The 21,374-nt window shown below is 37.2% G+C and overlaps 1 protein-coding gene across 1 annotated transcript in view; it reads left to right on the top strand.

Annotated features, from left to right (window-relative positions):
* KLHL24 (kelch like family member 24) overlaps positions 1 to 21,374 on the top strand; it is a 45,839-nt gene that overhangs the window by 6,913 nt on the left and 17,552 nt on the right. The window contains exons 4-6 of the mRNA XM_044920078.1: positions 7,588 to 8,564; positions 19,931 to 20,115; positions 21,074 to 21,192. Of these exons, the coding sequence (XP_044776013.1) occupies positions 7,645 to 8,564; positions 19,931 to 20,115; positions 21,074 to 21,192 (1,224 nt within the window). The 5' untranslated portion in view covers positions 7,588 to 7,644. The remainder of the gene's footprint in view (positions 1 to 7,587; positions 8,565 to 19,930; positions 20,116 to 21,073; positions 21,193 to 21,374) is intronic.

The raw sequence follows: 21,374 nt of genomic DNA, 5'->3' as shown, positions 1-21,374 counted from the left end.
TTGTGGTTTTGGCTCAGGTCCTGATCTCAGGGTCATTGAGATAGAGCCCTGTGTCAGGCTCTGCGTTCAGTGCCGAGTCTGCTTGGGATTCTCTCTCCCTCTCCCTCTCCCTCTACCCCTCCCACTTGTGGGCTCTCTCGCTCTCTCTCTCTCAAATACATAAATCTTTAAAAAAAAAAAAAAAAACCGCAACTAAACATTGTTATTAGAGAATCTAAACCATTTTCCTTTCTTTAACCAGGGATTACTTAAGCCAATCAGAGTAATGGGGAACAATTCTGTCCTCAAGATCATAAAAGAAAACAATATCATAGTCATTTTTTTTTTAAGATTTTATTTATTTATTTGACAGAGAGATACACAGTGAGAGAGGGAACACAAGCAGGGGGTAGTGGGAGAGGGAGAAGCAGGCTCCCCGCCGAGCAGGGACCCCAATGCTGGGCTCGATCCCAGGACGCCGGGATCATGACCTGAGCCAAAGGCAGACGCTTAACACCTGAACCATCCAGGCACCCCGTCATAGTCATTTCTGTTACCAAATAAATTATCCGCTCTTTTCACTTCCTCCCTCCCTCCCTCTGTCCCTCTTCTACATTTTTCTCTAGCCTTAGAGATACTAAAATAAGTTATCTCTCCTCATTTTTCTGAGACATAGGCCAAAAACAATTTTAAATCTACCTAGCAATCAGGAACTAGGTCTACAACATGCATGAGTTCTGCAATTGGAAATAAACCCTAGAGTACCTTGAACCAGAAGAATCTTTGTGTTAAGAAAAATCTTCCTTTCAAGTGAGGGTATCACTTCAGGAATTAAGCTCCTGAAGAAATGAGGGAGGGAAAGAAAGATACTAGCTTTTCTAGACAAATCATGCAACTGGCAGTCAGTTGCTGACAAGACAATCTGATCACCCTTGCATTTGCTATCTTTATCTAGATAAAACTTTGTCATTGTATTTCTTTGGAACAAACATTTTCCCCTCTTATTTTATCTAGAAATGCTTACTTAGTTGCTTACTTTTTCCTGAAGGGAATGATGATACTTTGATATTTGCTAAATTTTTAGAAGAATTCTATCTGTAATTTATGTTTTGTTTGCTTGATTGTGTATGAATTCGTTTATTATAAATCTTGAACCTATATTAGATACTGTACTCTGAGATGTGGTTAAACTTTATATTTTTAACCATTACTAGTTAAAATACTTCGCTTGTGTAAAATGGGAAAACAAAAGCTAGTAAATTACATCTGGAAGCCCAAAAGATGCACTTTGAAATGTGTCTCCTATTTCTAAGACCCTCCTGTGTGAATTATTTACCCTGTCATCAATAGGCAGAGTTTACATTTCGTGTTGTGGAGATTGGTTAATGGGCGAGTTCTCAGAAAGTCTAGGGAAAGTGAGGATGTACAAAAGCCAGGCCAAAGCTGCTTGGAAAGAAATAGCCCAGATCTATGAGATAGCCTATCTACATACAAAGCAGTAAACAAGTATCTTGTTGCTGTTGAATACTTTGTAATAGCAGGTGATTTTATAGCTGTTCTAATCCAGGATTTTCAGTTTTACACTGGGCGAAAGCAGTGGAAGACTTGCTAGTCAATAGTCAAGGAACTAGCTACGAGAGTAAGAGGCAGAAAATAACGTAAGACAAACCCTTAACTCCTATAAAGGTTTTATCAGCCTTATATTAATACATAACTTGCTCAATCTGCTATCTCCAAATTTATCAGATAGAGATATCAGATAACAAATACCAGACACAGTAAAATTATTGGATACAGAAAGCAGAGTACCTTTTCATTTGTTTTCTTTCTTGTCCCTTTTAGCCAAAAGGGAAATTCTTAGTTTTTGCAGTATGTTATTTTATTTTGCATTTTGTTTGTATTCTGTTGCATTGTTTTGCATTCATTTAAACACTGAGAAGGGGCAGCTGGGTGGCTTAGTCAGTTGGACATCTGACTCTTGATTTTGGCTCGGATTGTGATCTCGGGGTTGTGGGATTGCGCCCCGCGTCTGGCTCTGTGCTCAGCGCAGTCTACTTGGGATTCTCTCTCTTCCTTGCCTTCTACTCCTCCCCTGGCTTATGAGCCCCCCCCGCAAAATAAGTGAATAAATAAAAAATCTTTAAACACTGAGAGAACAAAAATGTAGAACAGAAAAGGCATAAAGTTGGAGATTGTTTTCAGTAACACCAGTAATCACACCACTAGTCAAAAACAATAATTTGTGAATTTTTTGAATCTGAAATGCAGTAAGAAATTAAGTAAGCTGATTTGAAGATGAATTCTTGTTTTGAAAGCTGACTTGTGACTGATTCAACCATAATTTGAATTTAGCTTGGTAAAGCATTAAAGTAAGTTATATTCCATATCATATTTGTTTATCATAATTGAATGGTTATCACTTGTGATATTACATGCTTTGAACATTTTTCAGTTTCAACAACAAAAAATTGGCATTCAGGCACAGTAGTGATCTCTCATCTATGGGAGATAGGTTTCTGTGTATTGAGCCATTACTGAGATAACTTCAGATTAAAAGTGTATTTGAGGGGCGCCTGGGTGGCTCAGTCGGTTAAGCGGCTGCCTTCGGCTCAGGTCATGATCCCGGGGTCCTGGGATCGAGCCCCGCATCGGGCTCCCTGCTCAGCAGAGAGCCTGCTTCTTCTCCCTTTCCCTCTGCCTGCCGCTCTGCCTACTTGTGCTATCTCTCTGTCAAATAAATAAATTTAAAAAAAAATCTTTTAAAAAAAAAAAAGTGTATTTGAGATACGTGCTACTGCACATGTATGGGAGCTTTTGCAATTTAAAAGTGATGATATGTACTATAAGTGAATTTTTAAATTTTAACACATGTATATGTGCATGTATTTGTGGATGGCACACACATGTGTGGGCAGCCATAACCCAAGAAGTTGAATGACCTGTAGTAAGGCAAACATGAACTCTCTAGTCAGGAAAATCTCAAAAGAGATGGGAAGAAACATCTCCCTTTTTTTTAGTTTGTGATGATACATTTTAAAACTAATAGTGAAATATTTTAAACCCATGCAATTTTATTCATTTAGGTATTAAAATTAACAAAAGAAGAGTTTTATTCTCAGGCAGATCTGTTACCTAAAACCTCCAAAACATAATTAGATTACAGTTCAAAATCTGGCATTCTTGGACCATAACATATGTGTAGACAAATATTCCCTCAAATTTAAGAAAAGCTAATTTTACTGACTAAATATCCAATAATTGACATTGCTCCAAAAACCAGTTATTCATAAGCATTCTCTTAGGTTTATTTTTACTTGTGTGTTTATTTAAATAGGCCTTCTACATGAGTTTCCACTGTTATCTAACAGTTTCATTATATTATAAACTTTGTTACACATTTAAAAAATAAATGACATACGTATTTGAATACTTAAAATTTTCTGTTTGTTTTCTTAAACTTAAAAGTGAGGGTAAAGTTTATCCCTGTCAGTCTTTCACTTACCTTGTAAATAGTTCCTGCCTATTTAGAAAAATCTGTCTTGGGGAGCCTGGGTGGCTCAGTCGTTAAGTGTCTGCCTTCGGCTCAGGTCATGATCCCAGAGTGCTGGGATCGAGCCCCGCATTGGGCTCCCTGCTTGGCGGGAAGCCTGCGTTCCTCTCCCACCCCCCTGCTTGTGTTCCCTCTCTCGCTGTCTCTCTCTCTGTCAAATAAATAAATAAAATCTTGAAAAAAAGAAAAAAAGAAAAATCTGTCTTAATCCTGTATATAAAGTCTTAAGGCTGTAAACAATTTTCTTGTTAATTGTAATAACAACTTCATAAGGTTGTTGGGAGGTTTAAATTAAATCTGTATGAAGAATTTAGAAAGTTGGGGCACCTGAGTTGGGCATCCAACTCTTGGTTTCGGCTGGGGTAGTAATTTCATGGGTCGTCGAATCAAGCCTGGTGTTGGGCTCTGCACTGAGGGGAAGTCTGCTTGAGGATTCTCTCCCTCTGCCCCTCCCGCCTCAAATAAATAAATAGATCTTTTTATTGTTTTAAAGATTTACTTAATTTATTTGAGAAAGAGAGAGCAGGGGAGGGGCAGAGGGAGAGGGAAAGAATCTCAAGCAGACTGCCTGCTGAGCGCAGAGCCCCTTGTGGGGCTGGATCTCATGACCCTGAGATCATGACCTGAGCCAAAATCAAGAGTTGGTTGCTTAACCAACTGAGCCATCCAGGCACCCCAATAAATAAATCTTTAAAAAAGAGAGAGAATTTAGGGCGCCTGGGTGACTCAGTTGGTTAAGCGACTGCCTTCGGCTCAGGTCATGATCCTGGAGTCCCAGGATCGAGTCCCGCATCGGGCTCCCTGCTCAGCAGGGAGCCTGCTTCTGCCTCTGACCCTCCCCCCTCTCATGTGCTCTCTCTCTCTCTCTCTCTCATTCTCTCTCAAATAAATAAATAAAATCTTTAAAAAAAAAGAGAGAGAGAATTTAGAAAGTGCCAGGCACATGGCAAGCAGTTTTAAAAAAAGAAGGTTAGTGTTGTTCTGTTTTGTTTTTTAATGTGTATAAGGAAATACAGCCCCCATGGTATCGTCAAACCAGTTAATACCCAATTAGTACACAGATTTGGCTCTTAATAGTTCCTACAGCCTTACTTGGTAGATTTCCAAGAACTTCCTCAGTTTTTGCCAGAATTCTTAGAGGGAACCTAAATGACCCTTCTTCGGTCATTTTAGGACTTTTTAAATTCAAACAATCCACAAGAACACAGCAGGAATTTCCCTATTAGCATACTGTCTCTGAATCCCCACCTGGTGATTCCAAATGAAAAAAGTATTTGTTTTACTTGCACCTTTATTCCATTTGACTAATAAAATTGCTTGAATTTTTTTCTGACTTTACCTGCAAAATTAAGAGATGAAGAGAGGAATGGAAGAGAAAGGATTTTGTACATGCAAACATTTAGGTGTCCTTCAAATGTGATTACAACCAGGTACTTTGCCCTAACAATTAGAATAGCCTGCTGTACATCTGCCTAGGGAAAATCCTAACACCTGGACTTCAGAAAGATTAAGTGCTAATTTATATGAAGAGGTAGAAAACATTTAATAGAAACTTAAGTGGGAACTGTGCTATCCATACCAGTGTGGCATCATATCGCACATACTACCTTACTGTTTATCTTTTTGTGAATATGCTTTGTTGCAACTATATTAAAAAAAAAAAAACCTCAACAGCAACATCCAGTAATATCTTACATCTCTGAAAACCATAGGCCGAGCACAGTATCCTGACAATGGTAGGCACACAATAAATACTTGTTGATGATAGAAATGGAAGTGACAAAATTAAATACACTCAGTGAGGGAATTGATGAAAATTGGAAGTATCTAGTGAATATTGTAACTAGGGTATCTGGGTCATTAGAGTGATGAAAAAAGAAGGCAAATATAAGAATAAATCAGGGGGCACCTGGGTGGCTCAGTTGATTAAGCGTCTGCCTTTTACTCAGGTCATGATCCCAGGGTCTTGGGAATGAGCCCCTCATTGGGCTTCCTGCTCGTGGGGAGTCTGCTTGTCCCTCTCCCTCTGCCCCTCCCCCCCGACTTGTGTGCATGCACTCTCTCTTTCTCAAATAAATAAAATCTTTAAAAAAAGGATAAATCAGAATATGAAAGAGAATGTAATAGAACGAGTTGCTTCTTGGTTTTGTTTTGTTTTTTAAAGATTTTATTTATTTGACAGAGAGAGGCACAGCGAGAGAGGGAACACAAGCAGGGGGAGTGGGAGAGGGAGAAGCAGGCTTCCCGCCGAGCAGGGAGCCCGATGTGGGACTCATCCAGGACCCCTGAGATCATGACCTGAGCCGAAGGCAGACGCTTAACAGCTGAGCTGTTAAGGTTCTTGGTTTTGATAGTTCATATTTTCTAGCTTACTGTGTCACATAAGGATTCTAAAAATGGGGTACAATTTAATGTGTGATGGGTATACAAAATACAGGGTTTTTTTAAAGGATTTATTTTTAGAGACAGAGTGCAAGTGTGGGCACACGTGAGCAGGGGAGGGGCAGGAGGAGAGAATCTTTCAAGCAGACTCCCTGCTGAGCATGGAGCCTGCCCTGGCTCAATCTCAAGACCCATGAGATCATGATCTGAACTGAAACCAGGAGTCAGTGGCTTAACTGACAGGGCCATCCAGGAGCCCCACAAAACACAGTTCTAAATTAAGATTGTTAACTCTCAAGTCTCCATTTTGTTTGTGGCTGGTGAATGTAGGACAGCATTTCATTTGGGGGTTATCTTTGATGTTCTTAAGCATTCTTTAGGCTTAGTTAGGCCTGGATGTCTGACTGTTGAAATATTTCAGGGAGAAGCTGGGACCTTTAGAAGGAATTGTGTATGAGATTATGAGAGAATGGGAATAGTTGAGAGTTATTCTCAGTGCTCTTAAGCCAGTTACAGATACATTTTGGATCACATATTAATTTATGTAGATGTGAAAAGAGAGTAGCTGTGGAAGAACCACCTTAAAAATCAAAACTTAAAGAGAATTGATAGCCATAGCCCAGTGCCTCAATCCATTAGTTTACCTATTCATATTCATTTCTGAGAGAAGTTTGGGGATGTTTCTTATTAGTGAAAGGGAGAAGGGCATAGATACATGTGTTTTAAAGATCTGAAAACAAAATACTACATATTTATAGTGGAAATTGGGTGAAATAGAGGAAAACAAAAGATAAATAAATCACTTAACATTTTGGCATATATGCCTCCTTTTTTCTATCCCTAAGATACACTGATACAAAGTTTTTTCTATTTTGAGCATATGTTTTACCATCCGCTTTTCACTTACTATCTGACATACTTCCCTGTGTCATTAAATAGTCTACATAATTTTAAATGGCTGCATAGACTAAGATGCGGTATGGTTTAACTCATCTTCTATTGTAGGGCATTTAGATTTTTTTAAGTATTTTCTATTAATAGAGCATTGAACATCTCTGTAGATAAATCTTTCCACATATTCCAGATTATTTCCTTAGGATAGATTGCTAGAAATGGACTTGCTGGTCGAACAGTACACATTTTTTTTAAGTAATCTCTATACCCAACATGGGGCTTGAATTTACAAATACAAGATCAAGAGTCGCATCCTGTACTGACTGAGCCAGCCAGGTGCCCCAATACACATATTTTTAAAGGCTGCTGATAGATATAACTGAATTCCTCTCTCACAATATTATATTAAGGTAATAAACATTTATATTAGGAATCTGAATATAGTCAAATTCTTTGTCTTACAGCATTCAGACTTTACAGTCAGTAGATAAAACCCAGTTGTGTAAAAGGGGAGACAGGTTATTAGTAATTCAAAAAGTATATAATATCTTTGGGGGGGGTGGGCTTAAGGAGTACTATGGCAGATTGTACCCATAATGCAAATTTTTATTTATCAATTCTTATTAAAATGAGATAGTACTCTATACTCCACATAAGATAAATATATATATAAGATATATATATATGAATTTGTTGTAATGTTTACATAAAATGAGACTATGTAGTCTGAGTGCTGAATTTTTTATATATTGAAATGTTTACCTTTTTTTTTCTACTTTTAGCCACATAAAGAAGATCCTTAACATTTCTCAACAATTATATAGTCAACTGATGTAACAATGGTACTAATATTGGGACGAAGACTAAACAGAGAGGATCTTGGGGTGCGTGATTCCCCAGCAACTAAGCGTAAAGTTTTTGAAATGGACCCTAAATCTCTGACAGGCCATGAGTTTTTTGACTTCTCCTCAGGATCATCCCATGCTGAAAACATACTCCAGATATTCAATGAATTCCGAGACAGCCGCTTATTCACAGACGTCATCATTTGTGTGGAAGGCAAAGAATTTCCTTGCCATAGAGCTGTTCTCTCAGCCTGTAGTAGCTACTTCAGAGCTATGTTTTGTAATGACCACAGAGAAAGCCGAGAAATGTTGGTTGAGATCAATGGTATTTTAGCTGAAGCTATGGAATGTTTTTTGCAGTATGTTTATACTGGAAAGGTAAAGATCACTACAGAGAATGTACAGTATCTCTTTGAAACATCAAGCCTCTTTCAGATTAGTGTTCTCCGTGATGCTTGTGCCAAGTTCTTAGAGGAACAACTTGATCCTTGTAACTGCTTAGGAATCCAGCGCTTTGCTGATACTCATTCTCTCAAAACACTCTTCACAAAATGCAAGAATTTTGCATTACAGACTTTTGAAGATGTGTCGCAGCATGAAGAGTTTCTTGAGCTTGACAAAGATGAACTTATTGATTATATTTGTAGTGATGAACTTGTTATTGGTAAAGAGGAGATGGTTTTTGAAGCCGTCATGCGTTGGGTCTATCGTGCTGTTGATCTGAGAAGACCACTGTTACATGAGCTCCTGACACATGTGAGACTCCCTCTGTTGCATCCCAACTACTTTGTCCAAACAGTTGAGGTGGACCAATTGATCCAGAATTCTCCTGAGTGTTATCAGCTATTGCACGAAGCAAGACGGTACCACATACTTGGGAATGAAATGATGTCCCCAAGGACTAGGCCACGCAGGTGAGAAAACTGTTTATAAATGAACTACAACATAATTAACAAAAGTTTTTATTTTTAAAATATTTTTAAACCTCCTGAGTGAAATCTCAGTGTAGTCATTTATATGTATTGTCTACATGTGGCTTTCCATAATTTAAGATTTGTTTTGGATTATGTAAATCATTAAAATGTCTCTCCCCCTCAAAAAAAATTTTTTTTTAAAGTCTTTGCCAGTGAACACTAGATTCAGCAGTATCATTCTTTGTTATTCTGAGCTATGAAAGGGTATTGCAAAGGGTCTTTGCAACTGTGAACATCTCAACATATTTCTGCTTATTTCTCTTAATCTTTTCTCTTAATCTCTAATCATTCCACTTTTCTTTCCAAAGAGTCTTTGGATATAAAGTAGACTAAAGATTTTGGTAGACTCTCGGGCGCCTGGTGGCTCACTTGGTTAGGCAACTGCCTTCGGCTCAGGTCACGATCCCAGGGTCCTGGGATCAAGTCCCACATTGGGCTCCCCCTGCTCTGTAGGGAGCCTGCTTCTCCCTGTGCCTCTGCCTGCCACTCCCACTGCTTGTGCTCTCTCTCTCTCTGTCAAATGAATAAATAAAATCCTAAAAAAAAAAAAAAAAAACTTTGGTAGACTCTCTTGTACTGCCTCTACATATAAAAAACAATTGGGGGCGCCTGGGTGGCTCAGTTGGTTAAGCGACTGCCTTCGGCTCAGGTCATGATCCTGGAGTCCCGGGATCGGGTCCCGCATCGGGCTCCCTGCTCGGCGGGGAGTCTGCTTCTCCCTCTGACCCTCCTCCCTCTCATGCTCTCTGTCTCTCATTCTCTCTCTCTCAAATAAATAAATAAAATCTTTAAAAAAAAAAAAACAATTGGTAGGGGTGCCCAGTTGGCTCAGTTGGTTAAGTGTCTGACTCTTGATTTCAGCTCAGGTCATGAACTCAAGCCCTGCATTGGGCTCTGCACTCAGTGGGAGTCTGCTTGAGATTCTCTCTCTCTCAGATAAATAAATAAATCTTTAAAAAAAAAAAATTGGCAAATTCACAGACTTCCTTTTTACCTAGCAGACAACTTGAAATATAAAGGTGAAGTAAGTAAGCTGATATATATTGAGTAGATTCTTTTTTTTTTTTTTTTTAAGATTTTATTTATTTGACAGAGAGAGGCAGTGAGAGCGGGAACACAAGCAGGGGGAGTGGGAGAGGGAGAAGCAGGCTTCCCACCGAGCAGGGAGCCCAATGCGGGGCTCAATCCCAGGACCCTAGGATCATGACCTGAGCCGAAGGCAGATGCTTAACGACTGAGCCACCCAGGTGCCCCTATTGAGTGGATTCTTGATGTAAAATCCAGGTTTCAGATCTCTTCTCATTGTCACAGTAATTTAATGTCAATCTTAATTTTTTAAATTTTTTTCTGATTATAAAAATTATATCATCATTAGAGAGAATTTGGAAAACATATTTAGAGGTAGGAATTCAATTCAGTATTACACTTGTATCTTCTTATAGTGCATTATTTCATTAAAACATACAGATTTTAATTTATAAGCTATAGGAAAATAATATCCATGTCTTAATAATTGAAGGAATAATATTAAATGTACTATACTGTGAATAAGCAAGAAATGGCTATTGTGAGAAATATAGTAAAGAATCTTGCAGGGCGCCTGGGTGGCTCAGTCAGTTAAGCGTCTGCCTTCTGCTCAGGTCATGATCCCAGGGTCCTGGGATCAAGTCCCACATCAGGCTCCTTGCTCATCAGGGAGCCTGCTTCTCCCTCTGCCTGCTGCTTCCCCTGCTTGTGCTCTTTCTCTTGCTGTGTCTTTCTGATAAATAAATAAATAAAATCTTTTTTAAAAAATCTAATATTTTTCTAACAAAGCTAATTTTTTTAAATTGTGGTTAAAAAACGAATAGCATAAATTTATCATCTTAACCAATTTTAATAATTGTACCACTCAGTAGTGTTAAATATATTCACATTGTTATAAAACTGGTATTTACTTTTATTTTCTCATATCATCTCCACTTTTCCTATAAATTTACTAGAGCATAGCTCTCAAACCAAAATTTTAGCTTTGATTTTGATTATTATTGTTTTGGGATATGATTAAAATTCAGCATATGATGAGATAGCATGTCTTTAAAATCTAGTTTGAACATAGCAAGATTTAATCTGTTTCCTCATATGTAAAGTGAGAATGATGATAAATAGTACCTATCTCACAGGTTCTGCCATTGAAACTATTAAATGCAATAATCCTTAAGGTACTCATCATCAAAAGTGGTGTAGAGAAGTACTTAAAAATTATTAGCTATTATTATTTATATAGTGTAGTGTAGGTTTGACCCACTTAAGAAAACTCCCAGGGGTGCCTGCTTGGCGTGGTTGGTTAAGAGTTCGATCCTTGGTTTCGGCTCAGGTCCTATATCAAGGTCTTGAGATCAAGCCCCGAGTGGGGCTCCTCTCTTAGCTCAGGGTTTGCTTAAGACTCTCTCTCCCTCTCCCTCTGCACCCCCTACTTGTGCACTCACATGTGTGTGCACGTGCGCACTCTCAAATAAATAAATCTTTAAAGAAGACTCCCAGTACTTGACAGTCTGAACTTTTTATAAATTGGATACAGTATTGGGTTAATTATTATTATAAAAAATTAATACTTCTTTGTATTTAGGGTTAGAGTACATTTTTTTCTTCAAAGTCAACTGAATTTAGTGAACAGTAACAATTGCTTTGTAAGAAAGAAGTATATTTGACCCTTTCAGTTTTTTAACAAGGAACAAAAAACAGAATTTTATTATATAAATATACTAATTTTTTAAGTCATTATTTTTTTTTAAGTACTATTAAGTACTACTGACCCTGCTCCCTCTCATGCTCTCTGTCTCTCATTCTCTCTCTCGCAAATAAATAAAATCTTAAAAAAAAAAAAAAATGGGGCGCCTGGGTGGCTCAGTTGGTTAAGCGACTGCCTTCGGCCCAGGTCATGATCCTGGAGTCCCGGGATCGAGTCCCGCATCGGGCTCCCTGCTTGGCGGGGAGTCTGCTTCTCCCTCTGACCCTCCTCCCTCTCATGCTCTCTGTCTCTCATTCTCTCTCTCTCAAATAAATAAATAAAATCTTTAAAAAAAAAAAAGTGAAATCCAAGGTTCTTTTTTTTTTAACTTTTTTTTTTTTAAGATTTTATTTATTTATTCATGAGAGACACAGAGAGAGAGAGAGAGAAGCAGAGGGAGAAGCAGGCTTCCCACTAAGCAGGGAGCCCAATGCGGGACTCGATCCCAGGACCCTGGGATCATGACCTGAGCCGAAGGCAGACGCTTAACCATCTGAGCCACCCAGGCGCCCAAGACCAAGGTTCTTAAATGTATTGATTAAGAATGCTGAACAGCGGGAGCTTGGGTGGCTCAGTCAGTTAAGCTCTGCCTTCAGCTCAGGTCATGATCTCAGGGTCCTGGGATTGAGTCCCACATCAGGCTCCCTGCTCAGCGGGAAGTCTGCTTCTCCCTCTGCCCCTTCCCCCTGCTTGCTTGCTCTCTCTTGCTCTCTCTCAAATAAATAAATAAAATCTTGAAAAGAATGTTGAACAGCTTTGGGACTGTTCAGAACTTTTCTGGACACATAGTATCCCTCCAAGGGGAAAATAGTGTATTTTTTCAAAGAGACTCCCCTTACAGCAGACAGAATGGCTTTGGGTCAAATAGGGCTAATAATAACTTTCCAGCATATATCTCCTATATACGCATAGGATTAGAATTAGGGACCAAGGGTTGTATGTTGTAAAATCAAATAAGTTATTTGTTATTAACATTATTTATAAAAATATGACGTAAATGAAATCAGATTGCAGTCTAAAGGTAATTAGCCTTAGATAATACATAGATAATTTTCCAATTCCCTTAATTATTTAATTTGTAAAAATGTATTTTATATCCAATTTTTAAGGGAATCAATCCATTTCATACAGTGAAACACATCTATATGTAAGATTTCAATGTCATCTTTCTTTAGGAGGTAAGTAGGAAAAAAACAAACCGTAGTTATATTGAGTTTACAGACTATTGTAAATATAATAGAAGATATTTATGTAGCCATTGTATAAGGAGTATAAAGAGAAATCCTTTATTTTACAACTCTACCATCACCTGTTCCTTCTATTCCTTCACTTACCTGTTACTGCATATTAATACCAATCACTAGGAATTTCATTATCTGAACAATGTGTATTGTTTTTCAGGTTCTCATCTTTCTGAGAAACTCCAAACTTCTTTGAAAGAGGAGTGATGTCTCCACTTCAACTGCAGTTCACTCCTCTGACTTCCCCTCCAGTCACTTGACTGAAACTCCTCTCAGTCAGGTCATCACTGACCTTCTATTTGTTATTTGTTAGCCTCTTTTCAGTCTTTATTCACCTTGATTTCTCTTTAGGATTTGACTTTATCAGTTGCTTTACTTTTTCTTGAAATTCCTCCATTAGCTTCTGGAACACCATTTTCCTCATGGTCCTCTTCTCCAGCTGCTCTTTTTCCATTTGATGGTTCTATATCTGGCCTTTGAAATGTTGATAATCCCCTCGGTTCACACCTCTCTGTTTTGCCTTACATCACATCTTCCTAGATGATCTCATCTACTCTCTTGATTTTAATTACCATACATGCTATTGACTAGCAAACCTATAACTCCAGCCCAGACTTTTCTCTTTCATTTATTCACCCATTCATTCAGCCGATTTATTTGTTTGCTTATTTTTACCTCAGGATGCATCTTTAAAACAATAACATAGGCTAAATAACATCCCACTTGAAGTTAATATTTCTTTCATATTAACTAATACCCACTGTGTATTCATATTCCCCAGTCTTTTCCAAACTGTTCTTTAATGAACCTTGATCCGATCCAGTACCGCTCATTGCATCTGGTTATTCCCATGAAGTCTCTTATTCCAGAACAGTTTCTTTTTCATGATTTTGTTGATGGGCAAGTTGTCCAGAAAATATTCCACCTTCTGTATTAGGTTGCTTCCTTATGCTGTCACTTAGCTGAATTTAGCTATGTTTTCTGGAAACTGGAAGTTAGCTCAACAAGCTTCCACTTGATGGAGACAAGTTAAATATTTTTGGCTAGAGTTCATCCTAGGTAATGTGTATATTGTATTGCATCACATTAGGAGACACAGCATATCTGGTGGTCCCACCATTAGTGATGCAAAGATTAACTCGGATTAGGGTGATAACAGTCTGTTTCCACCATTGTTCAGTTAGGTTATAGTCCTCCCATCAGCCAGGATGTCTTCAGGGAGTGTTCTCCAGAGTTCAGTCCATACTGAATATTCTACCTATATATACCCACATGTCTCTTAAATAAGAAAGAAAGAAGAAAGAAAACTCCAACATACATTGTATTAAAAACAGAGTATGATAACGGGTACCTAAAAAGAGGATAAGGACCAATCTAAGAGCACAGAAGCTTTGGTAATCTGCACTACCAGTTGTAAACCCTCGGGAGAAAAAACAGTAGAGACCAATCATAGGAGTAAAGCTTAGGAATAGTTGTCTTTTTATTAATATATATGATGCAGCTTGAAATCTCTGTACTACTACATAATGACTACTTTTTAATAAATGACAAGTGCAAGTATCATGATGTGTTCAGAGTACTGGCTTCAGAATCAGGTCTGGACTGGGATTTGGCTCTATACAAATAGTTAATACCATGACCTTAGGCAAAACATTTTAACTTCTCTATCAATTTTCTCATTTGTAAAATAAGCGTAATACCACCTCGTAAGATTGTGAGGATTGGAAATAGATATGAAAAGTACATAACCTAGTATTATACACAAAAACGCACAATAAAAATTTTTGCTGGTTTCATGAAGAAAATAATCAAAATTCATTGTAAATTTGTGCTCTGCTTTTACAGAATAGGAAATGTGGTTTGAAAGACAGATATGCTTGATATCAAATAGTTTAAGAATAGTTTGTTCATGGGCGCCCGGGTGGCTCAGTTGGTTAAGCGACTGCCTTCGGCTCAAGTCATGATCCCGGAGTCCCTGGATCGAGTCCCGCATCGGGCTCCCTGCTCGGCAGGGAGTCTGCTTCTCCCTCTGACCCTCCCCCCTCTCATGTGCTCTCTCTCACAAATAAATAAATAAAATCTTTAAAAAAAAAAAAGAATAGTTTGTTCATGTCTATGGAAAAAATTGATGCTCTTCGCCACATTCCATTGAGCAATAGAGATAGCTAAGATTTAATAAGCTTGTCATTTTAAGGTTGGAATTAGTTAATTAAGTACTTTTCTAAAAACTTTCTACTACCTCTTGTCTAACAATCAGTTACTACATAATGAAAATTATGTCCATAATGAAGACAAAGTTCAAATTCCTATTGCAAACCAATAAAAACATGAAGATAATGATTAAGATTTTTAAAAAAGATTTTATTTATTTATTTGACAGAGAGAGCACAAGCAGGGGGAGCAGCAGGTAGAGGGAGAAGCAGGCTCCCCGCCAAGCAGGGAGCCTGAGGTGGGGCTCGATCCCAGGATCCTGGGATCATGACCTGAGCCGAAGGCAGACGCTTAACCGACTGAGCCACCCAGGTGTCCCTCATTCTTATTTTTAACTCAAACATTTTTCATGAAAGTATACATGTAAGTCTCCATCCACCTGATCCTTTATAGATCAGTTCTCCCCAAAGGATACCACTGTTAACCAGTTTTTTGAACTCTTTAAAAATATTCTTTGTGTGTGTATATATTCTAGGTATATGTATATACACACACATACTTCCCTGCTTTTTTTTTATACACTCAGTTCTGTGCGTTGTTTTTATCATTTATAAGTATCTTGGAGGTTATTCCACATCGGCACATACAGATCTTTAAGCCAGTCTGTTCAGCATATTCTTTTTTTTTTTTTTTTAAGATTTTATTTATTTATTTGACAGAGAGCGAGAGAGGGAACACAAGCAAGGGGAGTGGGAGAGGGAGAAGCAGGCCACCCGTGGATCAGGGAGCCCGATGTAGCGCTCGATCCCAGGACCCTGGGATCATGACCTGAGCCGAAGGCAAATGCTTAATGACTGAGCCACCCAGGCGCCCCTAGCATATTCTTTTACTATGGACAGATCACTAAGTGGGAAGCCAAAGTTTTCAAAGGTTGTTTGGCAAGCATGGAATCCAAACAAAGGGAGTTAGTAGATCTTTAGAACAGGAGTCCTCTCAGCTAGTATAGCTTGAGGAAGTCTCACCCACCATAAAAATATTCTTACCAAAGAACCAGTAATGTTCAAGTTAGCTAAGCTAAGATTCTCTCTCCCTTAGACAAGTACTTGAATGGGCACAGGAGATGTTTGCCTTTGTGATTATTTACTTTTTCATTCATTTACTTATTGCTTCTATGATTAACCAATCCCTCTTTTGATACATAGTTCTTTCTTTAGATATATTAATACATTGAGTTTAGTAACTATCATACCTTACAGACTAGTGAGCCAGGTGGTCTCTTTAGGGCTTTAAGTCTCATATCTCTATTTTAGTTAATTATTTTGTTTGATAGCTCAGTTTTCAGGTATTTTTGAGTCTTGGAATGATCAATAGATTATATTACTAATATCATTCCCTTCTTTCTTCCAATTTCCTACTATATGTAAACACTGCCTTTCCTATTGTGCTTTTTAAATACGTTCAGTTATTCTTCCCAGGAGCCATTAACCATTCCCAGTGACTCCTTTTATTGGTGAGAATTAGTTTAGCCTATCTCTGGCATATTTGGCATTAATAATAAGTAGGTCTGTTATTTCACCCAACAAGTCCTGTATTTTGCCTTTTGAGATTCTTTTTTTTTTTTTTTAAGATTTTTTTAAATTTGGGGCGCCTGGATGGCTCAGTCGTTAAGTGTCTGCCTTCAGCTCAGGTCGTGATCACAGGGTCCTGGGATCAAGTGCCTCATCGGGCTCCCTGCTCAGCGGGAAGCCTGCTTCTCCTTCTCCCACTCCCCCTGCTTGTGTTGCCTCTCCCACTGTGTCTCTCTGTCAAATAAATAAAATCTGTTAAAAAAAATCTTTTTTTTATTTATTTATTTGAGAGAGCACGAGCAGGGGGAGGGGCAGAGGGAGAGAATTATTTTATCTTTCACATAAATCAAAGAATGTAATCTTTTAATTTGATCTTTTCTTAAATTCATGATAAAAGAGGATGATGATTTTTTAAAAATAATATTTGCCATAGTAAAAAAAAGGATAATTTAGTTGTCATACTTTCCCAGGAACAAATGGTAAGATTTAATACTAAAACAGCAAATATTTGTTATTTTATCACGGCAGAATCAGGATTTTCACTTTAAAGCATTAATAAAATAATGTTCACTCTAAAAAATAGGTTGAATAGGGTATCCAGACTTTTATTCATCCTGTACTATCATCTTGACTGCCTTTTTGTTCCAGTTGCCATTATCAGCTGTAGTAACTTACTTCCGTTAAGGCAGTCATCTCCCTGCCTTAGATAAAAATTTTTCCAAGCTCAAGAAATAAAAAATAACTTTTAAAAAAGATTTATTTATTTTAGAGAGAGAGCCCTCACACAAGCAGGAAGAGGGGGAGAGGGAGAGAAACTCAAGCAGACTCCCCACTGAGCTGGGAGCACGATGCCAGGCTTGATCCCACAACCCTGAGATCATGACCTGAGCCAAGACCAGGAGTCAGCCACTTAACTGACTGAGCCACCCAGGCGTCCCTAAAAATAACTTCTGGATTAACAGTCTCTAATGGGAACACCAGACTTGTCTCTAATTAAGTTAAAAGCCATTTGGTTGCAAATAAGACCTTCAGTACAGGTAAAACTACTAGTTTGTTGATCCTTTCAGATAAAAATACATTTCCATAGACACTGAAATGATCCTTTACTTAGTGGGACTAATTGTTTTAGCCATTAGTTTTTGGTGCTATTTTCTCTTCTTATTCCAAGGTACAAAAAGAGACAATATATGTTTATTAGGCTAAGAAGTCTTGAAAAAAGCAAGCAAGTTTAAGCAAAGAGAAACTGTAAAATAAATCATATTTTGGGACACCTGAGTGGCTCAGTTGGTTAAGTGTCTGACTCTTGATTTTGGCTTAGGTCATGATCTCAGGGTTTGAGATTGAACCCCACGTTGAGCCCCATGCAGGGTGTGGATCCTGCTTAAGATTCTCTCTCTCTGACCCCCCCACCCGTGATGCCACTTCTGCTCTCTCTCTGTCTCTTAAAAAAAATAAAAAATAGGGGCGCCTGGGTGGCTCAGTCATAAAGCGTCTGCCTTCAGCTCAGGTCATGATCCCAGCATCTTGGGTTCGAGCCCCACATCGGGCTCCCTGCTCCGCGGGAAGCCTGTTTCTCCCTCTCCCATTCCCCCTGCTTGTGTTCCCTCTCTCGCTGTGTCTCTGTCAAATAAATAAATAAAATCTTTAAAAAAATAAAATGTTATAAGGAAAGTGTATAAAACACAGTTCTATAATATATAATAGTTACCTTGATTTTATATTAAAATAATTGGGGGTGGTTGAACCCCAGTGACAGTATTTAGCAGCTTTTGTTTTGATCAATCAATAAGTAAGGAAAATCACATGGATTTGTTTTAGAGGTATTTGAAGTGTAATTTTAGGAAATGGTAATTTTAGGAAATGATACTTTTATGGAAAGCAGGGTAAGTTAATAGTTATACCAAGTATCTGCTGTTATTCTGTATTTACTTTAATAGTTTCATTTTAGAATTATTTGGAAAATAGTATTGATAATATTTCAGTCCTTCTGATAATGTCTAACTATATACTAGATTAGGGTTATATGATTTTCTGGGTTCCTAAAAGTAATTTTTATTACATCTCTGAATAGGATTCTTTTCTACAATATATTTTTCTGATTTTATAATGGAAAAGTATGCCTGGCATGGAACAGGTGAATGATTATTAGTTGGAAAAGCTATGAGTAAATGTAGCTAGAAATAGTATCTGTGTTAAAGTGACATACCAGTATTACTTAATTTTGTTTTTTTTTTTCCTAGTGTAATTGTGAAACATCATACTGACTAAAACTACAAATCAGTCTTCTGATGTGGTCTTTTTTCCGTCCACATTTAAGTTAAGAGAAGAGGGATTGTTAGCATTTTGCTTCATGAGATCAAAATTGTAACAACCATAAAATGTAGTTACAGGACCTTTTTCATTTCAGTTATATTTGTGAAAAAATATAAAAGCCAAATAATTTTAAAATTCCAAACTTTCTATTGAGCCTTATGAATAACAACAAAGAACTTGAATAAGCTTTTAGTTTTTCCTGTATCTATCTTAAATTTAAACTATAAAATAAAAGAAGTCCATGATAACATAAACCTTAGGATTCTCTTAGTGCTCTAAATGTTGTTTTTTTTCCACTCTAAAAATAATCCATGTTCATTATCATTTTGAAAATTTGTGTTGATAGAAAGAAGGAAGCCGCAGTATCCAGAGATAACCATCATTAGCACTTTGGTATATTCTTTCCAGACACAGTTTTTACATAGTATTGATCAGACCTTCTGTACAATTTTTTGTCTTGCTTTTTTTCCTTTAACATTCTTTGTTATAAACTCTGTTAACACTTTAAGGACTGCTTGGTGTTTTGATTTGGATTACTTTCACGTACTTAACTTTAAAAAATTATTTTAAAAAATAGATTCCGAACAAATACATACACTCCTTTAAAGGGTACTTAGATTATACTATGAATTAGTTTTTTTAGAACTAGCAATATGGGGTGCTTGGGTGGCTCAGTATGGTAAGCGTCTGACTTCAGCTCAGATCATGATCTCGGGGTCTTGGGGTCAAGCCCCTGCATTGGGCTCCCTGCTCAGCAGGAGTCTGCTTGTCCCTCCCCCTCTGCCCGTCCTCCTGCTCTTGCTCTCTTTCTCTTAAATAAATAAATAAATAAAATCTTAAAAAAAAAAAAAAAGAACTAGCAATCTGATGAAAAATCACTATTTTCCTATATTATCTTACCTTAGTATGGTTATATATATCTGAATTACTGCAAAACTGCATTTGAAAGTCATCCTTACTATTCCCAGGATTCCAGTTGAGTTAGGTAGGATCTTTGGACTGCTTTACAATTTTTAGGGCAAAACTCAAAGAAAAAAAATACCCATAGAAATTTTCTGTGGAAAATGATGTCACTAAAACCCCTTGCAAATGTTCTCAAAGTCATTGGCAGCCTGTATTATTTGGCACATGCTCAGAGAATAAACTTAACTGTTTACTTTATAATAATGTTCTACTTTCTTTATGTTAATGGTATGTTTTTAGAGTTTTCAACAATCTTGAGTGTATTTTATTATTTATACATTCTTATAATAATTATTTTAGGTCAACTGGCTATTCTGAGGTGATAGTTGTCGTTGGAGGCTGTGAACGGGTTGGAGGATTTAATCTTCCATACACTGAGTGCTATGATCCTGTGACAGGAGAATGGAAGTCTTTGGCTAAGCTTCCAGAATTTACCAAATCAGAGTATGCAGTCTGTGCTCTAAGGAATGACATTCTTGTTTCAGGTAATTAGAGAATTATTACAGTAGCTACTTTTAATGTGAACACAGCTTGGCTGTTTTAAACAATAGTAGTGTCTCAGGAGAAAATATGAAAGTGAACATACCCACTTTCAGCAGAAAGTATTTGTTATACAACAAATAAAACTGAGAATGATTTTTTGCTCTTAAAAGCAGGCTCAAGATGATCCAGAATGATTTATAAAAGATCCACCAGAAAAATGCCTTTAATTGTCAAATTTTAAATGATCTCAAGTGCATATAGGATATGGTATAATTTTTAGAACTTTTACCTGTTAGCTTTGTTTTAAGGAACACAGTGAAGTATGCAAAGTGAAAATTACTCATAGAATTAATTAAGCATCTCTGGTCCACCCAGGTTTTCTGAAATTCTCCCCAAAGTTTATGAAATAAGATTTCCCTTAACTTGAACTTCTTTTATGTGATGTTACATCTAAAATCTGAGACAATAAAATGACAGACTTATACAAAGTATAACTACATTATCAATGGTTTTGAGTCTGTTATTTGGTTAATAATTTTATCAGCTTTCGAGTTACTCTATTACTACATGTTGAACAATATAACAACACACACTTTATTTTGTACAATGGTATGCTTTTGAAAAAAATGGGTGATTTTTTAAAAATCTTTTTAAAATTTTGTTGTTTGGGTGCTTCTGATGTCTGATTCAAATCAATAGTCTTACACATTTGTAAAATTCATATTCTGCATTTTATTATTTGGGGCCTATAATTCTCAAGATCACAGTCGGCAAAGTTTAAATCTGCTCTGTAGAACTGTTTCCATTAAGCTCTAAGATGGTCCTTTTTCATTTATTGAACTGAATTCACAAATTCTTAGATGGGATGAGTAACTCCCATGTTATAATATATCTATGCCTTGAGCATAAATCCCTTGGTGATATACATATTATTATGTGTACATTGTTTTGCATTTAAAGGTGGAAGAATCAATGGCCGTGATGTGTGGATTTATAACTCACAGCTAAATATTTGGATCAGAGTTGCTTCTCTAAATAAAGGCAGATGGCGTCACAAAATGGCTGTCCTCCTTGGTAAAGTAAGAGAAACCACTTTTTACTACTATTGCTGGCACATTTCCAAAATAAATACCACAGTTGAATCCTTCATCTCACTGTCTGGGTATTTTGGATTCAAATTGTATTTCCTTCCATTTCTAACCTCAATAGATAAACTGAAGGTATAAACAATTTGACACTGTACTTTTGAATGGATACTTTG

Source organism: Neomonachus schauinslandi, chromosome 1 (assembly GCF_002201575.2).
Source record: "Neomonachus schauinslandi chromosome 1, ASM220157v2, whole genome shotgun sequence".
NCBI lineage: Eukaryota > Metazoa > Chordata > Mammalia > Carnivora > Phocidae > Neomonachus > Neomonachus schauinslandi.
The sequence above is the reverse complement of the archived record's forward strand: the minus strand, read 5'-3'. Positions and strand labels throughout refer to the sequence as shown.